The sequence below is a fragment of the Epinephelus fuscoguttatus genome, linkage group LG8 (assembly GCF_011397635.1).
Source record: "Epinephelus fuscoguttatus linkage group LG8, E.fuscoguttatus.final_Chr_v1".
Classification (NCBI taxonomy): domain Eukaryota; kingdom Metazoa; phylum Chordata; class Actinopteri; order Perciformes; family Serranidae; genus Epinephelus; species Epinephelus fuscoguttatus.
In genome coordinates, this window is record NC_064759.1 from 16,197,422 (window position 1) to 16,219,255 (window position 21,834).

Sequence of the window (21,834 nt, forward strand, 5' to 3'; positions counted from 1 at the left end):
CCTAACTGCCTCATTAATGTCACTGTCACTTCTTTTATTAAACGCACTTCAAAGTGCATCTCTGGAGGGTGCACAGCTAAATGTTAACTCGCAGAAGGGGGCTACCCGTTAGGAGGTCAAGCCATTAATTAGGGCATGTCCCCAAAGAGACTAATGTATTATAGAGCCGAGGCTTCCCCTGTGCACAACCAGCATGGCTACACACACATCCACACACACACAAAGTGCATTCATATTTCATATGCGTATGTTTTGCCCAGAGCTTCTATTTCAATGTCAAAATTGCCTGTTGAAATTGCCTGCCACCCTCCCTTGTACCTCCATCACACAGTCAAAATTGCCTTCATCATGCCCGCCATGTCTGTCTTTCACTCTTTTGATTCTGTTTTCCCTAAATTGTCTTCATCCTGCATGACATTAATGGTGGCAATTATCTGACCAGCAGCAACAGTGAGAGGGAAACAGAGAGGGAAATTATGATCCTGTTTGATTTAACCCTGCATATTTCTCCACCCCCTCCAACATCCCTCCCACCTCTATAAATAGCGGTGTTAATTTCAGTCAGTGTGATTGAGCTTCGTTGGTTCGCAGTTTTTTACCAGATCGGAGCTGTGATTTCTAACAGCTGTTCACCTCTCCAAGTGTTTGTTAGTCAAAGAGGGTGAGTTGGCTCGTGTGTAATGTGGAGAGAAAGTGGCAGGTGAGTCGAGTGTGTCACAGGTGTGAGCATGTGAGTCATGACTGCATTCATGAGATCACACCTAACTTCTGCATTTGTTGTTTGTCAGTCGCGCTTTACAGAATGCTGCAACGTCTGCTGGCATGTGTCTCGTAACTAGACGGTCATTAAAACTTCAGAGTGGAACGGAGCCAATCAATTAGTTTGATTGATCAGTAAAATGCCCAGAGGAGATGGAAACAGTAGCTGTGCGGCAGGCTGCTGGAGAATCTCAACACACAATAGTGGCACTTCTCCTCTGGCGCCCGCCTTGATTTTATTGACATTTGTTTGAAAAACTGTACACAGAGGAAATTCTTGCTTAGCATGCTGTTAATCTTTCTGAAGCGAGAGGAATCCATATGAGGTGAGGAGATAAGGGAAAGCTTCAGACACAAACAGCCGCCTTATTTTTCGCCCCCTTTTCAGCTGCTCCTCACTGCTAAAAAACATGATTGGCACATGCAGCACTTTTTAATGCCAAGCCCATGGTTCAAAATCAATGCAAGCCAGGGACTAAATGTTCACTTAAGGGAGAAAAAGATTAGGATACAGCGGTAGCTATTAAAATGCACAGTGTAAGCTTTGTCCTTCCCATAAAGCATTGCAGATCGCACAGCTCCCAGGGGAATTCATTCAACATGCATAGAAATAACAGAGAGACGCAAAGCTAAAACGCCAGTGTCGAGTCTTTATTGAACTTCCATGGTACAGAAAGACCACATTTCTACAGGAATGCTACCAAAAAATCACAAGACTGGATATCTGGAGGATTGCACGAGCCACGCATGATGCCACCAGCACTATGTCTGTAGTGGAAATGTGTGTATGTAAGGGGGGGGGGGGGGTCGTCATGTTTCAAAGCTGCTTAGAAAAAGTTGCCAAACACAAACTGCCATTTGGCTTTGAAAGGTTCTATAAGACGTCACTCACTGATAGATAAAATAGACATTTATAAATAATAGATTTGAAACTACTCTCACAGGTTTTCTCACTGTATACATGCAGATTCATCGGAGAGACAGAAATGATGCTCCTTGATGTACTACTTTTCCTTTGGTGCACCCAAGACAGAAAAATGATATGAAGGGAAATTATGGTGCTTTTGCTTTCCAGATTGAGATACTTGGCTGTCAGGTGGAAAAAAAATCCTTGTTGTGGCAACATCAGTCCTTTGATCACAGATGCTCATTTCCATGACGACATAAATCTGTCTTTGTTGTGCACCATCCAAAACCTTCGGGAATCATTGATTTTCAGCAGGAATGCCTCTTCTATCCATTCCCGCTCTGAATATTTTATCTCCACCGCTGGAAGTACTCTATGCTTAACACACCTCTAACACAGTCCAGCAGGAACAGAGGGTGCTCACAAAGGCTTGACAAAGAGGTGAACGTCAGCCAGATAATTAAGAAAACAAATCATGAGGAAAAACTGAAACAAAACAGACTCCTCTACACACTGCAGAGGAAAAAAGCCACACTATTTGCATTTCAGGCGCCCAAAGCGGGGAATAAACAGCAGTTTTTGGAGCGTGACATGTTAAACACATTGCCTGTTGGCTACAGCCGTGCCAAACAGCTTTGTGAAATACCCCGTTCAGTGTTTGGAGATGCTGAGAATGGCTTTTTAACCATTTGCGAACCAGACACAAGCCTGTCCGACTGAAGTGAAACTGAGTGTCATTTCATGAGAGAACAGTCTGCTGGATTAAAATGAATACTGATCAGCTTCACGTGTGCAGCTGAATCACTGGAAGCAGCTGTGGAAGCACAGGTAGGGCATTTCAGGGGTAATGGGATGTTGCAGGTGTGTTAAACTGTTTGTTTGTGAATTAGTCATGGCGGGTCGAAGCGCAGAGCTGTTGGTCGGCTTGGCAGAGCTTGGGGCCATACAGGGGGGATGGAAAACAGGGAGCAGGTTACAGTGACGCAGTGCCACATGAAAGAAATTTATAACCAAGCACGAAGGAAGGAAGGAAGGAAGGAAGGAAGGAGGGAGGGAGGGAGCAGCACGGGGGGGACGTGTTTGGGTTTTTAAGACCTCAGGGAAGCCGAGTTTTGTGATGGCTGGATACCTGGGACCCCTGGATTCATTTCACAGTTTCAGAGAAAATAAAACGGCGCCGCGGGCACACCCTCTGGTCGTGTTGATGTTCCTCCTCAGGCCCCGGAGAAATGTTTACCATATGGAAAAACAGTCACCTCAGAGGTTCACAACCGGGATCCTGACACAGCAAGAGACACAGAAGAAGAAGAAGAGTGAGAGGGAAAGAAAGAGGAGAGGGGGGAGGGTTGGGGGAAGCTTTGGGAGCTGTGATGATGGGAGGCAAGACAGGAGGGGAGAGGAGAAGTGGAGCAGGGAGGCCTGGAGCTGGAAAAGTGGTGTACACGCAAACGGAAAGCTGCATCACAGGGGAGCGAGAGGGCGGCAGGGGGAAGAGACGGAAGAGAAGGAGGAAGAGGAGGAAGGTGGAGGAAAAAGCTGATGGAGGGGGGGGGAGTACTGGAGTACAGCACTATAATTATCCTGATTGAGATTAACTTTAAATACCCTTGAATAAAAGCATCATCTCATGGACGGCGGCTGGGGCCCACTATGACTCATCTGGAGAGGGAGTTTAAAACACTGATACATCTTACAGCAGCAGCACCAACACTCCAGGCCTGACTACTCCTCAGAGACACTGTCCATTTATACTCCATCTACATCCTTACAATGGAGTGGAGGTAATAATAAGGCTTCTTCACACACTCTCACACACACAGGCAAACTTGAACTCACACATGCACATCAGTCTCATAGACTTAGACACACTCCGAGTTGGTGAGGCGACTCATTACCTCTCCCTGTCGGTGAAGGAGGAGGAGGTGCTGTGCAGCGTCTGCCGGCTGTCCTCCGAAGCGAGGGAGCGAGGGAGTGCGAGGGAGAGTGGGGGGGCCACGCCACGGGAAAGCGGGGGTGGATGCTGGGAGCAGCTGCGATCGTAACTGGGAGAGGAGGATAGTGACACAGATAGATGGAGAGAGAGGAGAGGAGGTGGTAGAAGGCAGAAAATCAGAGAGACACGTGGAAAAGGGATAGAGAGTGAAGGACAGGGGGAGAGTGGGTGAGGGTGGGAGACAGATGAGAGGATAGAGAAAGGTGGGAAGAGATGGGAATTAAGGAAAAAAGAGACCAAGAAGAAGAGGGACAGGAATAGAAACAGAGATGAAAGGACTCAAAGAAAAGTTGGGAGTTTGAGAGAGACAGATAACAGTAAAAGAAGGTTAGAGAGGGAGAGAGCAGGACATGAGAGAGAGGGTGAAATTAAGGGAGACAGAGACACAGATAAGGAAAAACAGCAGAATAAAGAGAAAAGAGAGGAGGGGGAGTGAGAGACGGAGAAACAAAGTCAGAGAGCATCAAGAACAGCCGAGCCATTTAGCATCAGCGAACACATTACTCTGCCACTGTGAGAGAGAATTAGTGCACTCATCGGACTCATTAAAACGCTGTCAGGGGGGAGAGGGAGGCAGAGCGAGAAATGGGGGAAGGAGACAGGGGGTGGGAGTCAGAAGGGGTGAGGTGGGCAGGATGCAACAAGGCGAAGACATGGGCAGAGGGGTGATGCATTGCTGGGGTGAAGACACAGTCGAGAGTCACGGGTTCAGGCTCTTAAGAATACTCAGACGCACAACAAAGCTGTTCTCGCAGCCATAAAAGCCATCCTGCAGCCTCGTCTTCCCTCAGCAACACCTGTCTTCCTCTGGCTGACTCCTCTCTCCATATGCACACGCACGCACACATATATACACACAAACATCGTCACGCTTGATAACATTAGCCACACTGACGATTTTAGGGCTGGGAAAATCACTGAGCACATATGCCGCTCTTCTATAATCATAATGAACTGGACGGTGGCCAATTTCCACTATAGGCTATCATTTCAGTCCATCTGTACCCCCCTCTCTACACTCTCTCCATCTAACACATGGCATTATTTACACATTTATGACACTGAGGCACGAGCCAGTCTATAGAGAGGGGGCTGCTGCCATGTCTCCAGTTTTGAATTCCCTGCCATTCTCACTTTCATAAGGCCACTTTGCAACCACCAGCAGCAGCGTGGGGTTTTCCTTCAAGAGCGGTGGGGGCCAGCGGAGTAAGTTATCGAAACAACAGCGAAGGCCGGTCTCAGGAACAGAGAGAAAAGAGGGTTTATCGTGTATCAGCTCACGGCATGCTGGAGGATTATCTGTGGATCAGCAGTCGGACTGGCGGTGCTGGGAGAGATAGGAGACTGGTGAGGGAGATAAGAGGAGCACCAGCTGTGCAAAGACAGGCAGCGTTAGAGCAAGGCGACGGTGATAACTGGAAGTAAGCGAAGAACCTGAAGGAAGACAGGGAACACAGGTATTCAGAGACAGAAAGAGAGGAAGAAAAAAAAAGAAGAAGAAAAATCCCTGGGAGGCGCAGGGAAGGGAGGCCCAAGTGGGAGGAGGGAGGGAGAGCGAGGGGAGATAATGTAAGAGAGTGGGAGCGAAACTGAGATTAAGAGAGAGTATGAAAAATAGATATGAAGGGGAACAAATTCAGATTCAGGCAATGAAATGAAAAATTATGATACAATAGAAATGTGGGTAAGATGAGCAGATAGGGGAATTACAGTAAGGAGGAGGAGAGGAAAAGTGTAAATGGGTGAGAGCGGAAAAGGAGATTGACAAAAAAAAAGAGTTTGATATGGGGAAGAGAAGGAGAGGGGAGTCCCAGGGGTCAAATAAACTAGGTGTTATTGGTTTGATCAGTAAAGCGTGGAAGTGCTCCACTACATCACATAGATGACTCCCCATTTCCAGCTAATGGCCATGTGTGCAGCGAGCATTTCCTGCGAGGACTGAAACATACACAGAAACCCACCAACCCAGAGGTTTAATGGCTGTTAAAGCACACTGACACCAGTGACGCCATGTTATTGCTCGAGCCTGTGAGCCAACAGATCTGTTTCCTGCCACCAGTTCCATTCTAATGGCTATAGCGAATGTTTAATCATTGCAACTCTAATGGCACTAAATGATACATCTGTGCCAACTGTGACTTTCAGGAGCACAAGTGTTGTTAATAAAACCATTAGTAAGCAATTACTCAGCACTCGCTTTAAGGAGGAAATACTGTATGTGGACACATTACGTAATCATAAACAACAGGCGAGCAGACCAGTGTGCACATGCAAACACATCTGAAACTACCAGGGTCTTATCTTCATCTGGCATCTTCATAAATCCCTGCACTTCCCTTCTTTCATCTTGACTCATCGGTGGGTAATAATGGGGCTAGTCTTTTAATTTTAGCAGTTCCCTCAGCCCCATTTTTCAAAACACAGAACACTCCAATCTCTTAACACGAATGCACAGCCCTAACTCAACTCTTGTCAGTTGTTCCCAATATATTTTGCCACCTAAAGGTCGAGTGTGTAGGATTTAGTGGCATCTAGCAGTGAGGACTGCAGATTGCAACCAGCTAAAACTTCCCCTGGTTAGAATTCCTTCAGTGTTCACTGTTCAGGAGTTGTTGTTTTTACCAAGAGCCAAATTATCTGCAGAGGTCTCTCCCTCTCCAAAACACCTGCACTAGGTGATTCAAACTGCTACAAACACTTGATAAAATGGTTTCACATTAGAAATCTGTTTCTCCTACACTGTTCGTCATGTCGGAGAAGAGTCACTAGCTCAGCACCTGCTGATGCATGCTCAGCTTTTTTTTTTCTGATAACATAAGATCAAGTCATTAAGCAGGTTTTTACCACGAGCTGAATTATCCCTAGAGGTCTCTTCTGCTTCAAAACAAATGGACCCAGTGATTTAAACCTGTAAAAACACTGAATAAAGCAGTTTCACGTTAAAAAATCAGCGTTTTTCCAGAGGAGCTGCTAACTACAGTGGCCAATGCAAAAACACTGATAGTCTTATCTGGAGCCAGTGTTTGGTTTGTCCTTTCTGGGCTACTGTAGAAACATTGGTGCAACATGGCGATCTCAATAGACGAGGACCCGCTCCCTATGTAGATATAAACGGCTCATTCTAAGGTAACAAAAACACAATTACTCTTACTTTCAGGTGATTATGCACTAAAGAAAACATACGTATTATATTATATCTCATTACTGCCGATGTATCTCCCTAAATTCTACAGACAAACTAAGCTCAGTCTACCCGTGACTCATCCCCTGTGTTTGAATATGTCTATGGATTATGACTAAGTCAACAAAAGAACGATTAATCCCTCTAAGATTATTTTGATGCTGAAGAAGTATAATATCCAGCAAATCACATGAAAAAAAGCAACAACTAAAGTGAAGTCTCACAAATGAACTCACTTTTGTGTAGCAGAAATATGTTTCTTGTGCTTTCCTATCTTGATGATCATCTTGTGACCCCTTAGGGGGTCCTGACCCCCAAGTTGGGAACTTCTGTTTTACATAATCAACAATTGACCTCAACACATCTGTGCTTTGAGTAAGATGCATTGTTCTTTTAAAAAAATCACCTTTCTCAGAGCAAATGTAAGCCAGGAGGTTTACAAAATGCTTTAACAAAAAGCACCTCATTTCACCTCAAACTCTCAGTCTTGAAGTGCCCAATTTAGAAATCCAGTTCCATCATATTAAAGGTGTAGTGTGTAGGATTTAGTGGCATCTGGCTGTGAGGTTGCAGAACTCAAACTTCTCCCATGTGCCAAGTGGTAGGAAAACTACAGTAGCTGAGAAAATGTGAATGGCCCTATCTTAAACCAGTGTTTGGTTTGTCCGTTCTGGGCAACTGTAGAAACAACATGGCGGACTCTGTAGAGAAGACCCGCTCTGTATGTATACATAAACAACTCATTCTAAGGTAGAGAAAACATGATTCTTATCTTCAGATGATTATACACTTGAGAAAATATATTCTGAATTTATATGCCATTCCTGCCAATAGATGCCCCTAAATCCTACACATGGGACCTTTAAGCGAGGCATCTTGTATTGAGGCTCTGCATCTCACTGTGTGTGCTCTTAAAATGAGAAAATGTCAAATCCACATACTTTGCAATTGGAAAAAAAAACCCTTTGACTGAGAAGAATCAGTGCTGCACACCTGCTGTGAGTCAGGTCTTTAGCTCATAGAGGAAAAGTTTGCTCATCATTCACTCTTATTCAGCAATGCCCTTTTTATATTATGCGGCTACATACACACACACACAAACACACAAACACACACACACATCATATTTTGAAGGAGAAAGTTTGTGTTCCTACCAGAGTTTGGCTGTAATGACGACTGCCGTCAGGATGAGCAGCGAGGAGATGGTCACGGTGACGTAGAACTGAGGGTCCACTGTAACACACACACACACACACACACACACACACACAAATACTCGTGCAATTACCAATCTCAGACCATGACCGTGTATAATTGTATCCAGAACAAGAGAAGAAATCAATGAAGCCAGCTGAAACATGAAATTGGATGTGCGAGACGCTGGCCTCCAACTATAACACCAATCCCATGACGTCTTCTCTGTATCTTGCATTTTGACAGCGGCCAATTCCTCCCTGTGAGTGATGAGAACTTTATTAGGCATTCCCCGCCACAGACACAGCCGGCTGCACGCAGCAGCCTTCACCCTGGTGACAGCTAATTCCCTGGAGGACTTGTGGTATGTGTGTGTGCTCACATGGCCACCTTTATTTAGAAATCCCTCATGTGCACGTCCTGATGCCCACCTTCCTCAGGCTCCGTCTCCTCCGCCTCCGTCCCTCCATCCTCCACTCCCTCCTGGTCCTTAGACTCCAGCGGTGCCTCCTCCCGGGGCTGCACGCTTGCAGGCCAGTCTGACTTGGCGGTGCTTGCCTCCAGCTGGTTCCCATGCTGGTGCAGGGGGTCAGTTTCCTGGCTGGAGAGGAAGTGGTAGGTCTCTTCCTCCAGAGGCTGCGTGGGACCCCAGTCCACCGCCCACAGAGGGGTGGGTGTGACCTGGGCCGTGACGGACAGCTGGACAGACAGGGCGTCCACCTGCTCCTCGCCCTCGCTGTCGTCACGGTTACAGGTGGAGGGCTGTGTCACCAGAGCAACCAGGAGGAGGGAGACGAGGCAGCGGAGGGCGGTCAGTCGTGCGACAGGAGAGATGGAGCTGGAAGAGAAGTGGAGGAGAAAGAATGAGAGGTGGAGGAGTGACACAGAAGTTATCTGAGAAAATGTATTGTCCACAGGCGTCCTGCACGACCTCATCAGCCCAGAAATTGATTCTTATGCCAGCTATCACTCAGAGTGACATTTTATGTATCTGCACCCCATACATCCCTCCTTCACCTCAGTTACTATCCATCTTACCATCTCTCCATCGCTTCGCTCTGTTCACTGAGACTCCGCTCCTCCGATCATCTCTCTCTGTAAGATAGGACAGAGGGGCAGGAGAGAGATAGATAGAGAGGGAGAGGGAGAGAAAGGGGAGGGTCCAGCTTTTTTTTCTCCTTCTTTTATGTTGCCAGATAAAAACCATGTAAACATAGACACCAGCAAAGAGTATTGGCAGAACGCCAACTCTGTCATTTAAAAAAAGAAAATCATTCACAGACTCCCCCAGGCTTTTAAATTTAACGCTCAATTATGCGCCACATGTTTATCCAGGATCCACATCTGCATTGAAAAACACCCAGAAGTACATACTCATTGTCTGTTCTGCTCTCTCACACACAATTACAGTGCACACACCTGAGCAGCACAGCGCATTAATCATCATTAGAAGCGTCATGCATGGAGCCAATACACTATATGGCACTTTGAGCAGAGAGAGGCAACTTCCCGTCCACAAACTGCTGCCTAAATGCCACAGAAATGTCACTTAAGAGACACGCGAGCGCACCGGGAGACGGACACACACACACACACACCGACACATATCAGTTATCATGCCTACCTCTGGCAGTGGAGAGAGGGAATGAGAGAGGGAGACAGAGAGAAAGGGGGAGATACAGAGAGCAAGTGAGAGGAGGAAAAAAAAGCATCGGTTGCCTTAGCGACTGAGACATGTAGAGTCTGCTAGAGTAAGAGAGGGGAGAGAGAGCGATGTAGGGAGGGCAAGAGACTGTAGGAAAGAGATTTAAATGCTAATTATGTGTTTTTTTTTATTTAAATAAAAAAAAACTGGTTCAATTAAATGGACGCAGAGGAAAAGAAATGAATTTGACGAGGCAAACAGAAATGATACTGGGGACGACATTGGTAAGCTCATTGTAAAGGCTGGAGGTTAAAAAACTCTTCAATTATGTTTACAAAAACAGGCAAGGACACCCCAGAGAGAAAGAGACAGACAGCAAATAGGAAGAAGAAGAGGAGGGCAAGGAATAAAGATTGGAATAAAATTTCATTTACATTCATTTAGACAGGTTGCTGTGGCAGAGCAGGGTATGAACTGGTGTTTGAAGAAGAGTCAGGGTCAGGTTGAAATAAAAAAGAGACAACAAGAGATGCAAATTCTGGAGGTGAGAGTCACAGGGTGACAGCTTTATTGTATGTGGAAATAATATTTACATAGAAAACAATCTGCCTATCACTCACACACATACACACACACATACACACACACACTCACTGTCTCCATCCATACGCTCCCCTCTCAGACACTCAGTCTGTCACACTTCGCTCCCCTGCACCCTCCTCCGCTGTCACTACGCTCCCACCCTCTCATTTCCTCTTCATGGCTGCAGGCCGTGGTGTCCTCAGCATGAGAAACCAACACTCACTGGAGAACGCAGCGCAACCATGAGCCAGACCCTCCGTCCTCCGCACCATCAGACCGTCCGTCTTGTCCTTCGTTGTTGTCACCATCATCCTCGTAATCTAAATTTGACAAGGAGGTCACTAGGATTCGTCACAACATGCATCATCTGGAGCGAACACGATAGTATGAGTCTGCAATTTCACGCTTTCTCATTAAACGTGCCAGTCAGTAAATGAAGACATGAAAATGTGTGAAATTGCAGTGTGTGTGTGTGTGTGTGTGTGTGTGTGTACCATCAGTCTCTTCATCATCCTCTGTGTCCCCCTCCGACTCCAGCAAGCAGGACTCCAACCGACTGTCTCTCTTCGCTGTGACATCACCCCTTTCAACATTCACACCACAAATTAAACACACCTAATATCAATCGAAGTGTGTGTTAAAATCAGTTACACTCATTAGCACCTTATAAATCCCAGTATAGATTTTGAATTAGCAATGCAGTTGACCTTGGAAGAGTTATGCAAATAAGAAACATAATTGAGCAGTTTAAAATCTTTTTTATCTGAGTGGTGTTGATGTGTACTGCGCCCACCTCTGCTTCGCAGAACTGGGGAGCTGCTCCCATACAATGAGGTCATGACCTCCGGTGACCCACCGGTGGTCTCCGCTCCCTGTGGTCCACGCCGCAAAGCAGAGGATTCTGGGGGCGTTGGGCCAGGTCAGAGAGGCCAGGTAGCGGCACTGGGGCAGAGAGAATACTAGAAGGAGGAGAGGGAGACGGAGGTCAACAGAGGCAAGCAAAGTGCTTTTGATTTGGTCTTAAGTCCTGATTGTGCTGTCACTCTCTCAGAGTGGAGCGGGGTTACTTCTGGTTGCACTTGGTTTGCTCAGCGACTCACAATTTAGCGAGCTCTCTCCATTCGCCAGATCATAGCAGGAGCCAATTAGGAGGCCTCCTGTCTGGTGAACACAATCTGTTACCCCGGTGATGCTGTTGTGATTGGTCAGTCTGGACATGGCTCCTGTGATAATTGGACAGATGTTAGGTGGAAGGATTATGCAAATGTTCCTTCATCTACCTTCCTTTTTCAATCATCCTGGCGCGTGCACACGCGCACACACACACACACACACACACACACACACACACACACACACACACACACTTTCCACTCCATTCCACAGCTCACCAGTCCTCCAGTGCAGGATCTTGAGCCAGGCTCGACCATAAGCCAAAAACACCCTGTCCCCCCGCGGGCTAAGGGTCAGACGTCCGCCCGGCTCCCCTCCGCAGCCCGTCACCTGGTCGCCCCAGTGGTGAAGCAGCCTCAGGGGGTCTCGATCCGAACACCGGTTCTCCCACACACACACCCCTCCCTCGGCTGAGCTGCTGAACACCAGCGGACCCTGAGACTGTGGAGGGCATAGGAGGCATGGTTGTCATGGTGATCTGAGTCTTTACCCAGTGTGTGTGTGTGTATTTGTGCGTGTGAGAGAGAGACAGAAACACGCAAAAAGAGAGAGAGAGTGTATGTATGTTTGTGTAAATGGAAAAGAAGTGTGAACAGTTTCAAAATGTATGTTTCTGAGCCGCTGCTGGTTATAAATGGATTGTGCGTTTGCATGATAAACAACAAAGAGGATGACAATGATGCGCCCCGCTTTAATGCTGTAGGCATATTTTCGTGATTGCAAATTGAAAAAAAAAAAAATGTGCACATGCAGCTCTGGATTTCAATATTCATGAAAAGGCTTTTTAGCTCAAAATATGTACAGTATGCTTTCTAAAACTGGCCGAGCTCCACGGCTTACATCTCAACAAATATCTTTGATTTCCATTTGAAAGCAATAAACAAGGAAAGCTTCTGTGAGGATAAGAGCGCGGAAATATAGTCGTTAGATTTTCTAAAGAAAGGCTTTTTTGACAAATTAATAATCAAGAGTTCTAACACTACTTTAGACAGCTTCTACACAGAGAGAAAAATCTGCGTGGTTTTTTTTTTGTGCCAGCCGTTAAAAATAGGCTGAGCATCCTCAGTGTGGACAGCACATCACATAGGTGTGACCCACCTACCTGGATGGAGGTGACTGCTTCCTGGTGAGCGTTGATTGACTGGCAGTTTTCGAAAGTGTGCCAGCTCCAGGCTTGAACTTTCCCCCCGTCTGAGGGGTGACAGAGTGTGAGGTTAACGTGTGCTGACAGGCGGCTGGCAGTCATTATTGTTGGTCACGGTCGACCCACCTGAGCCTGACTGCCTAATCTGTGTGCCTCCATCTCTCCGATTCGGCCCAATAGCCCCATGCTACACTCACTAACTCGCTGGCAGATGATGCCTACGTATTAGTAAAGATGTCTCCTTCAAAGCACATGCATGTACAGAGGCCGATAGAAATACAAATATGATGTGATGCCACAGTGCCTATCTCCAATTATTCTGCTCACTGTGTCACAAACTCGTTCCACACAGAAACACACCTGATCCAGCGATGATGTAGCCATCGTCCTCTGGCACGAAGCAGAGTGCAGTCACAGCGTTGAACGTGTAGACAGATTTAACACACTGCCCTGGAGGGAACAGGAAAATACTAATTTAGCTGACAGAGCACAGACCACCAGTCACACAGGCATACATTGATTACGATGCATAAACACACACACACATACGTTGCCCAGACAGAGCCCCGAGGCTCTGTCTACCTTAATATATGCAGTGTATGTATATCTGCGTGTGTGTGTATGTTTGTGTGGTTAAGCGTACCAATGCTCAGGGCCCAGATCTTCACATAGCAGTCTGCCGAGCCACTCAAAATAAACCTCTCCTTGTCGGACAAAGACAGGGACCAGGCTAGTGAGAGGGCAAACATAGACAGAAGAGAGGGAGGGGACAGAGGAGGAGGAAGAGGAGGAAGGAATTGGGATCAGAAAAAGAGAGAGAGAGAGAAGAGGACAAAAAAGATTAAGCTGAGAGGAAGCTGTAAATAAGTGATGATGTAAAAAAATGGGACAGACTGCAAGGAAGAAGCAAAAAGAGAATAGTCATAATTTATGAACATAAACAAGCAATTAGTGTACGAACAGAGTGTGACTATTAGTTCAGCTGCATCATCTATGCACCGCACTTCTTGACTCGGTATTTTAAGTTGGGGAGGCAGGTGGACAGGGAGTGTAGGAGGAGAGCCGGGGAGGGCGTTGGAGTTCAAGTGATGGAAGGCTGCCTGCTCCAGACAGACAGTGAACTCTCTAAAGTGTCTGCTGAGGTTATCTCTCACTGGGGCTGATCTGATGAACTGCTCCTATAATTACCAGACTGCAGGACACCGGCATTACTCAGCTGTAGTCGGCGCACATGTAAAGACGTGGATGTATGTGTGTGTCCTCACCCAGCCTCTTGCAGTACTCAGGGGGAGGCGCAGACAGACAGGTGACCCCACCAGTGTGACCCCCCAGGTTCTTGTGCTCCGTTGCCGTGGGAACGTGCCACACCTTCACCGTCGTGTCTCGGCTTCGAGAGGGGTGAAGGGACGTGCAGAGTGAGAAAGAGAGGGTGCAGGAGGGCGGGGAGTGAGAGAAGGTGAAAACAAGCAAAGTTAAAAGCCGCTCGACATAAATCGCGAGAGATTTGCGCCGAGCCATCGGGGGCGGGGGAAGAAAAACAAATATGTCAGACAGCGAGGGAGAGAGCGGGAGCATATTAAGTGATAAATTAGGTGAAATGTTCACTTTGCACATCCATTATGCAAATCGGGGCTTCTCTCACTGCTTTACCTTCCAGAAACCACCAGGTTGTCAACAGCAACCACACAGGTGACGATGTCATTGTGACCCTCCAGCAGCCTCAGGCGAAACTTTGCCTTCTCCCAGGACGATTTGAGGGATGCAAATTCAGCTTCTGTAAAGGAAATGATTTGTCCAATTAGCAGTGTTGACTCATCAGCACCCCAGCTTGTTAATCTACACAGTTCTTCAATATGGATTAGTCTGCCACTATGAAGCGTGGGGCTAATTTAGCTCCAAGGATGCAAAACGTGGGTCCTGTCTTCGGGGAAGCGAATGCAGCCTGTTGGTTTTAATACTGGCAGCCACATGAGCTTGTTAGGACTCCTTGAGGCGTAATCTGATTTTAGATGTCAAATTAGGGCACTGCCTTGTGCTTTTAACTGCCTGGGATAAACTGTGATAATAATTTTATTAATTAATCCCACCTTCCCGTCGCAGTTGCTGCTCCTCGTCAAAGTCAGAGCAGCCTCCTGGCACGTCTCGGCAGTGATCTGACACTCTGGCCAGCTCTGTCCCTTCCTGCTGTCTGCCTATCTCTGCTCCCCCTCCCGTTTCCCTCTGCCTGGCAGCCGGCACTGGCGTTGCTTGAGCTTTGGACTCCTCTTCTCCCTTAAGGATCTTGGAGGCTGGAGGCGTTTGTGATGGAAGGGCCTCAGGGGCATCGTCCCTGTGCCAGTGCAGAAAAGTGAGAGCTGAATGAATAATCGAGATGCAAACAGCACACGGCATCCTCAGTGACACTGGGCATACCTGTAGAGGATCTGAGAGTGCCACACAAACAAATACAGCACTTCTTAATGAGCTTCTAGTCTGTGTATTAGAAGGAGTGTTTCATTCAATTTGATGTTAATAGCCACACAGGCTGATTTTAATCATCTGCACAAAGCCCTGAGGGGCTGTAATATGGAGAATGACATCCCTGAGTGATGTTTACATGATACGTTATGAACACGGGAAAGTTCCCATTTTACTAAAGTGTGACAGTATTTGACCTCCAGTGTGTTTGGATAGACACACAAAAAAGATCAAAGGCTTCAAAGTGAATGTTGTTGCTTTTGAAGAATTATACTCCTCTCCATCTGCCCCCTCTTGCTGGTACCTCTCCCTCACTTCCTTACACTTGTCTTTTCATCTTCTCCTTTTTTCCGTCTCCCACAATCCCCAGAGTTTGCTGCGGGCCAGAAAGCTGCAGCTGAAGCTCAGCCAATCTGGAACGCAGCTCCGCCTTCCTGGAGATCTGAGAGGGAAGAAGGCACGAGATTGGTTGTAAACCAAAGCCATCTAAAACCACAAGTTGTTTATATGCACACACCAACATACTCGTCCTGTCTTGATTTATTAGACTGCAACAGGCAACGCACGCCGTACTCCTGTCGAGAGTTGTGAGTTATGAAAGATGCATGAATGAGTGGATCAGGCCGGTCAACTTGACATAAAGTGGCTGTTAAAGGAGCAATCCACCAGTTTTACACATAAAGATACACCATTTAAATTGAGAAAACACTTATACGACTCTAGTGGAGCTTTGTTAAGTCTGAGAGAAAAAACGCTGATGATAGTAATAGTGATCTGATCAGGGTTATCTCTGCTTGGAGACAGTACAATTTATCACTGAAACTGGGGACTAAGAGTCTGAAAATATTTGGGCATTTAGCCTGCAGGGACAGTCCAATAAAGACAGGACTGCATTGTGTTCTGGGAAATGTAAGGTCAAATATTTGACCCTTACTGGAAACTAAGTCAGGATGTCTGCCTCTTTGATTTTGACCAATAAAATAAATAAATAAAAATCTGTTTATTGTGAGTAGTGTTTAGATATTCCGCTCATTAGCAATACCTCAGCGTAAAAATACTCATTTGATAGAAAACACCCGGATATAAATAAATAAAATGTAAAAGTACAGAAGTAAAAGCATCAAAAGCAAAAGTACTCTTTGGGCAGCACAGTAATCACTGTTTGTATACTATTACATTATTAAATTATCATTATTAATGCATAAGCACCATTTTTATTTGATGACTGTTTTGGTCTGGAGTAATTTTAGTAAGAATAGTCTGCACTATTGGGTAGTTTAATCTGTAACATTACACTGTATTTTATAAATTTATCATATATTTTCTATGTAAAACTTTAACCTGAAAAGAAACAAGTAAACTCATCTGTCAGCAGTGTTGGGAGGATTACTTTTGAAACATATTCCACAACAGATTACTGAATACACGCCCTAAAAATGTAATTTGTGATGTATTCGATAAGATTACCCAAATTAAGTGACATATTTTAAATACTTTGGATTAATTTTGGAATATTTCAAAGTTGTCTTGTTAGGCTCATTTGTCCGAGTCTTACATTTCCATGCCTAAAACACAATGTCAGCAGCATCCTGACTGTCCATCTGTACCGCTGCACAAATGGTTGCACTTTTTTAAAAAATATGTTCATGTAAAATTTGTGCCTCATATAAATTTTAGAGCAAATAAAATGAATCACTAGATGTGCTCTCTTTAATCCACTGATCATTTATATTCACTGCTCATTATTATCCACTTCTGATTATTATTATTATTTATTGCCTTTCCTGTGTTTTTGTACTTTATTTTGCATGCCTAGTTTTTAAGTTTTAAGTTTAATTTTTGAAATTTTTGATCTGACTCTTTCTCCTTGACTGCTGTAACACTGGAATTTCTCAGTTGTGGGATCAGTAAAGGTGTATCTTATCTTATCCCTTATCTTAAGCAAACTAATCTAATTTAAAGACAGTAACTGCATTCAGAGTACCACCAATTTAAACTGTAAAGGAATACAGTCACTCATATTTTGTATTTTAAATACACAATGCCAATAAATGTAGTCATGCAAAAAGTGAAATAAAAATTCTAATATGTAATGGTATTAAGTAGCATAAATGGAAATACTCAAGTTAAGAACAAATTCTGCAAATAAAAAGTACTTAAGAGGATAGTTCAGATTGTTTGAAGTTGGACTGATAAACTGTAAACTGGGGGCCGACTGACAGTAAATGTCAGTCGGCCCCCAGTTTACAGAAGCAGGGTGGAGTTCGACATGGAAGCTAAATCATGTACTGCTGTGGAAGGGTCAGCGACAAAACGTATTTTAGCCACCTAAAATAAAAGCAATATGAGTTCAAGTGTCTGCTATATGAAGTTTATTTTTACTGCTTTACCTTAATGTCAGACAGACTCCATTAAGAAAAACAGTGATTTAATGTCATTGGACGCAGGAGCTGCTGATTTAAAGCTGTCTGGATCTGTTAGTTTGTTTGTTATAGTGTGACTTTGGTGTTTAAAAGGGTTAGTTTGTATTCACCAAAGTCACACAATAACACTAACTAACTAACTAACTGAAGCAGCGGTAGACAGGTCTTGTATTCAGTGAGCTTTAATTACTGTTTATGTCAATGGAGTCTGGAGGCTTTGAGAGAGAGAGCATAGATGGGGAACTGAAGTCGTTAATGGCTTCCCCGTCAGAGGGGGCTGTGTGACCGAAAGGCAAAATGCTGAAAATACAATATAGCACACACTTAAACTGATATTGATTTTTTAGGTGGCTAAAATACAAGTTGTTGCTGACCCCTCCACAGCAGTATATTCCTTAGCTTATATGTTGGACCCAAGCCTGCTTCTCCAAACTTGGGGTATGCTGACTGACAACGCTAATACAACCCCACTTCAACAGATCCCAACTATCCCTTTAAGAATAGTACTTACTGATGTATCACTGCTGCTTTTGAGTCTCCAAACTTTATGCAAAAACACTTTTAAAATCCACTAACTTTTCACCCCAAAATGTAAATCTATCTCTGTGTAACTTTACTAAGGAGATAATTCATTGCAAATAAAATGTAATGTAACTTTTCATTGTGTTACTTCTGTTTTGCAAGGATTTAATGGTTAGTTATGGGTCATTTTATGATGCACTACAAATTCAAGGAAGGAAAGGAAATTAGCAGCTTATTCACAGAAGCACTACACCAGTAACCTTCATCATCACTACAAAATGAGCTGTACAATATAGACGTGTGCGACACCACTGTATGCATGTATGCTCTTGTTTCCAATTAGGGGCGACAGTGGTATAGGGCAGAGTAGTGAAGAAAAAAGACACGGTTGTAGGGCATGGCATTAACTTATAGAATTCAGATTCTGCCCTTTAACATACTGAGGCTCTCCTGAAGTTCCTGATAATTATTTTTTCTGATGCTCTACGTGACAAGCTTCTGATCTCCCAGACTCCTAGGGCGAAAGCTGTCAAATTAATTATTCCACCATTATAATTTATTCATGTTAATCACATATTTTTCTTCTGTATGACATCAACACTGTTATTCCTAGTTTGAGATGCCTTGCTTCATAACTTTGAGTAGCATCACAGAACACCATTAAAACATCATCTTTATTTAACCATGTGAGCCTGGCTACTATGTGCCAGATCTGATGCACTGTAACACTTCAGTGGTGTATGAATATGCAGCTCTACTCTACTGAATGTTGTTGAAGATGTAATGTCTTATCTGGGCTGAATGTGTGTTTGCTATGTAGTAAAAGCCGCAGTTATAACCTGGCTATTGTCACACCTAGGGGAAATCTATTCAGGATTTGCAGGAGTTACACAGGTTACACACGCAGTTCACACTGGGACAGAAAGGCAGATGAAGTGTTTTCTGTACCTTGAATCTCTCTTCTGGGGTAAGACTGATTTTTATTTCCAGATTTCCAATCTGTCTCAACTTCTTCTGCAGCTTCCTCACCTCCCCCATCTGGAGCTCTGGGCTGAAGCGCCGCGGGATAACTACTCTTTAAACTGACTCACAGTTTGTTAGGAAGGGTTAAAGACACGACATTGACTTTAAATGAAAAGTCTGGACTGGTTAAAATCAGTAAAAGATGTATCAGACGGTTCAGCGGTGCCCTGTTGAGCAGAGACGTGTCGCCGGATGTTGACAATGAATAAGACGTGTATAACTGTCCTTACAGCGACACCGTGTGGACGCTTAGAGTATCGCATGGGAAAACGGCTAACAATAAATATATTACAGTCGGCTACATCGACAGTTTTTACGGGTATTCATTAAGGCAGACATGTTTTTGTACGATTTTATGTGTTACGTGCAGTATATGTACAAAATAAAAGTATAACTGACTAAAAGTTACTCTATCAAGGACACTAACTCTGTGCTGCCTTCATGTACTATTCCACCAGCTCGTATTTTCGAGAGTCCAATCTTAATAATAATTAAGAATGAATACATGGATACTACTACTCCTTTTGTAGGAGCCATGAATTAATTTACAAATGAATGGATTTTGTAAGATTAGTAGGATTAATTAGTTTTGGAATGGTTTATATTTTTGTATTGTTAAAAGTTTTTGGTTAGTGTTTCGGGATATTCCCCTGAGACCTGAACTTTAGTTTGGTATGCATATTTAATTTCTCCTAGCTATTTTGGGATTAGTAGGGCCTGATAATATTAAACACTGTCAAAGCTAATAAAGTCCTAATGTCTTCACATCAGCATTTTCTAATCAACAGTGTCTTAGCTTGTTGCTGTTGTTAAAATTGGCAAAATTCGTTGCCATATCAAACTACAAACATTAATGATTATAAATAAACAAGTTTCAATAATCAAATTTGATCAGGTTTCGGACCATGTCCACTCTTGTGTAGGGATCAGCTGCAGACTGACTTGGCAGAGATGGCTGCCACTTGTTTTTACATGGATAAGTGTATTGTGCTCTTATTGCCACTAGATGGGACAAAATAGTGTCCACAGACGAGGATAACAGGTCTAAGTTAAGTAGAATGGAGTATAAGATCGAGTGAACCTAAAATGTGATGTCCTCATATGAGGATACAGGGTCTCAGGAGGATATTATGGATAAAGGCGGTGACATTTATAATCTATTCATAGCATCTCATCTTTTTAGTCGGAGAGAGGGTGAGTGGTGCGCCTTATTTTTTGTTGACCGCAATTTTATCTGTTCACTGTGATCATTTTAATCATAAGGTTGTGCATGTTATAAGTTGATTCCTTTTTATTACTACATTTATTTTACATGTTTTTAGATCTCTTTAGTTCTCTTTTAGTTTGTTTCCTGCAAAAAAAAAAAAAAATCATAAACAGGCCAACTTTTTAAAATGTGTTCGTATTCCTCAAAACAAATTTGTCAAAACAAGTGCGACTGGAGTTACTCTAAAAAAGGTTGTGCTGACATTGTTCTTTCATACAGAATGAATTCTGCATGTTTCGGTTCCGTCTTGAATTTAATTAATCTCATATTGAAAAAATGTCCACAACTTTCTTTTCCCACATTAGCATGGTGGAAGTTTAGTATTTTTAATTCAGAAGGCCCAAGTCTAAGTAAAGTCATGAGTAACTGCAAGTCAAGTTGCAAGTCATTTTTGATTTTGTCAAGTTGAGTCTTAAGTCATCAAATTTATGACCCGAGTCTGTCCAAGCCCAAGTTATGTGACTCCTCACTTCTGATATATGGTACTATTTCACTTTGCAGAATTGGAGGGACCATATTTCATGGTGTCAGCTCTAAACCAGAGCTGAACTGAGTGTGCAGCAAACCAGTATTCAAATTACTCCAATATAGGGCAAGAAAAAACAGCCAATTCAAATTTGTGAAACTGGGACAAAATCCTTTAAAAATGGCTTAAACAATGATTCAGTTATTAAAATAGTTGTCAATCCATTATCTGTCAGTGAACTAATCAATCAATCAACTGTACTTGACCTCTCAACCTGCATAGCCTCCTTCGGTAATCATTGCATTCATAATATCAGAAGGACAGAGATTTATAAAATGAAGCACTTTTATGGCACAAATTTCAGAGCAAACATCATGTTTCAAGTTATTTATTAGCATATGAACAGTTAGCTGATAGAGAAGCAGTCAATGGCAATCGAAATCTTAGATCTCAGGCTCCCTTCAACAGTGCTCATTAAATATGTATAAAAAGAAAATAACGTACATTTGAAAAATGGGAACAACTGTAGCCTACAGCTTTCTGATTCTCAAAATAGCGAAACTGTACACACTTGTTATGTTACAGTATTTGTTTTATAGTGGGCTATCTTTTCCATAATGTATTGTACATTTTCTACTGGTAAATGCATATGTGTAATGAGAAGTAATAATTATGTACCACATACAGAGATGTAACTAGGAGATGTAACAGGAAAAATTATGATTATATTTTCTATCTATCTAGCCACACACTTAGACGTGCATATAGTATATGCCACATATATATATACAGATGTAAACAGGTTTAAAAAGCAAGTAAAATCATATTATAACTTACAACAATAACAATATCATAACCTCTAAGGAAGCAAATACGGGTCAGAACCACTAAATTGTGGGAAAATATGAGGAGTAAATCGTAATTTGAAAGAATCCTATGTGGCGGAACGATTAATAAAAATTTTCTCATGACTTTGCCATGCGCATGTATTAGTTCCGATAGCACCTGACCGCAGCATCCTGGCTGCTCCCCTTACAACTTGACGTATTTTAAAAACAATAAAAAAACAACAAACGAATTTCGTTAAAATGCGAGTAG

The 21,834-nt window shown here is 43.7% G+C and overlaps 1 protein-coding gene across 2 annotated transcripts; it reads right to left on the reverse strand.

Moving 5' to 3' along the window:
- Window positions 1-8,800: 8,800 nt before the first annotated feature.
- Window positions 8,801-19,409, reverse strand: si:ch211-154o6.3 (uncharacterized protein LOC563854 homolog). 2 transcript variants are annotated; one of them, XM_049583636.1, is made up of 15 exons: window positions 18,929-19,409; window positions 15,359-15,477; window positions 14,666-14,907; window positions 14,229-14,352; window positions 13,844-13,965; window positions 13,222-13,308; window positions 12,939-13,028; window positions 12,537-12,625; window positions 11,653-11,875; window positions 11,362-11,484; window positions 11,055-11,220; window positions 10,756-10,844; window positions 10,485-10,581; window positions 9,073-9,129; window positions 8,801-8,872 (listed from the first exon to the last, which is right to left on the reverse strand). In XM_049583636.1, the coding sequence occupies exons 1-14, from the start codon at window positions 19,016-19,018 to the stop codon at window positions 9,120-9,122; spliced, it is 1,671 nt and encodes a 556-aa protein (XP_049439593.1). In that variant the 5' UTR covers window positions 19,019-19,409; the 3' UTR covers window positions 8,801-8,872; window positions 9,073-9,119. The 2 variants fall into 2 exon arrangements, with proteins under 2 accessions (XP_049439593.1, XP_049439594.1); XM_049583637.1 differs by lacking the exons at window positions 8,801-8,872; window positions 9,073-9,129 and adding an exon at window positions 9,864-9,998.
- Between the last annotated feature and the right edge of the window lie 2,425 nt (window positions 19,410-21,834).

What these genes read in the sequence shown, in the direction of transcription:
- si:ch211-154o6.3 (XM_049583636.1), bottom strand. Translation starts at nt 19,018, where the DNA reads ATGGGGGAGGTGAGGAAGCTGCAGAAGAAGTTGAGACAGATTGGAAAT. An exon ending in CCCCAGAAGAGAGATTCAAG is followed by an intron (nt 15,478 to 18,928) that starts GTACAGAAAACA and finishes CTTCCCTCTCAG; the next exon opens with ATCTCCAGGAAGGCGGAGCT. An exon ending in TGGAGAGAGCTCGCTAAATT is followed by an intron (nt 11,221 to 11,361) that starts GTGAGTCGCTGA and finishes TCCTCCTTCTAG; the next exon opens with TATTCTCTCTGCCCCAGTGC.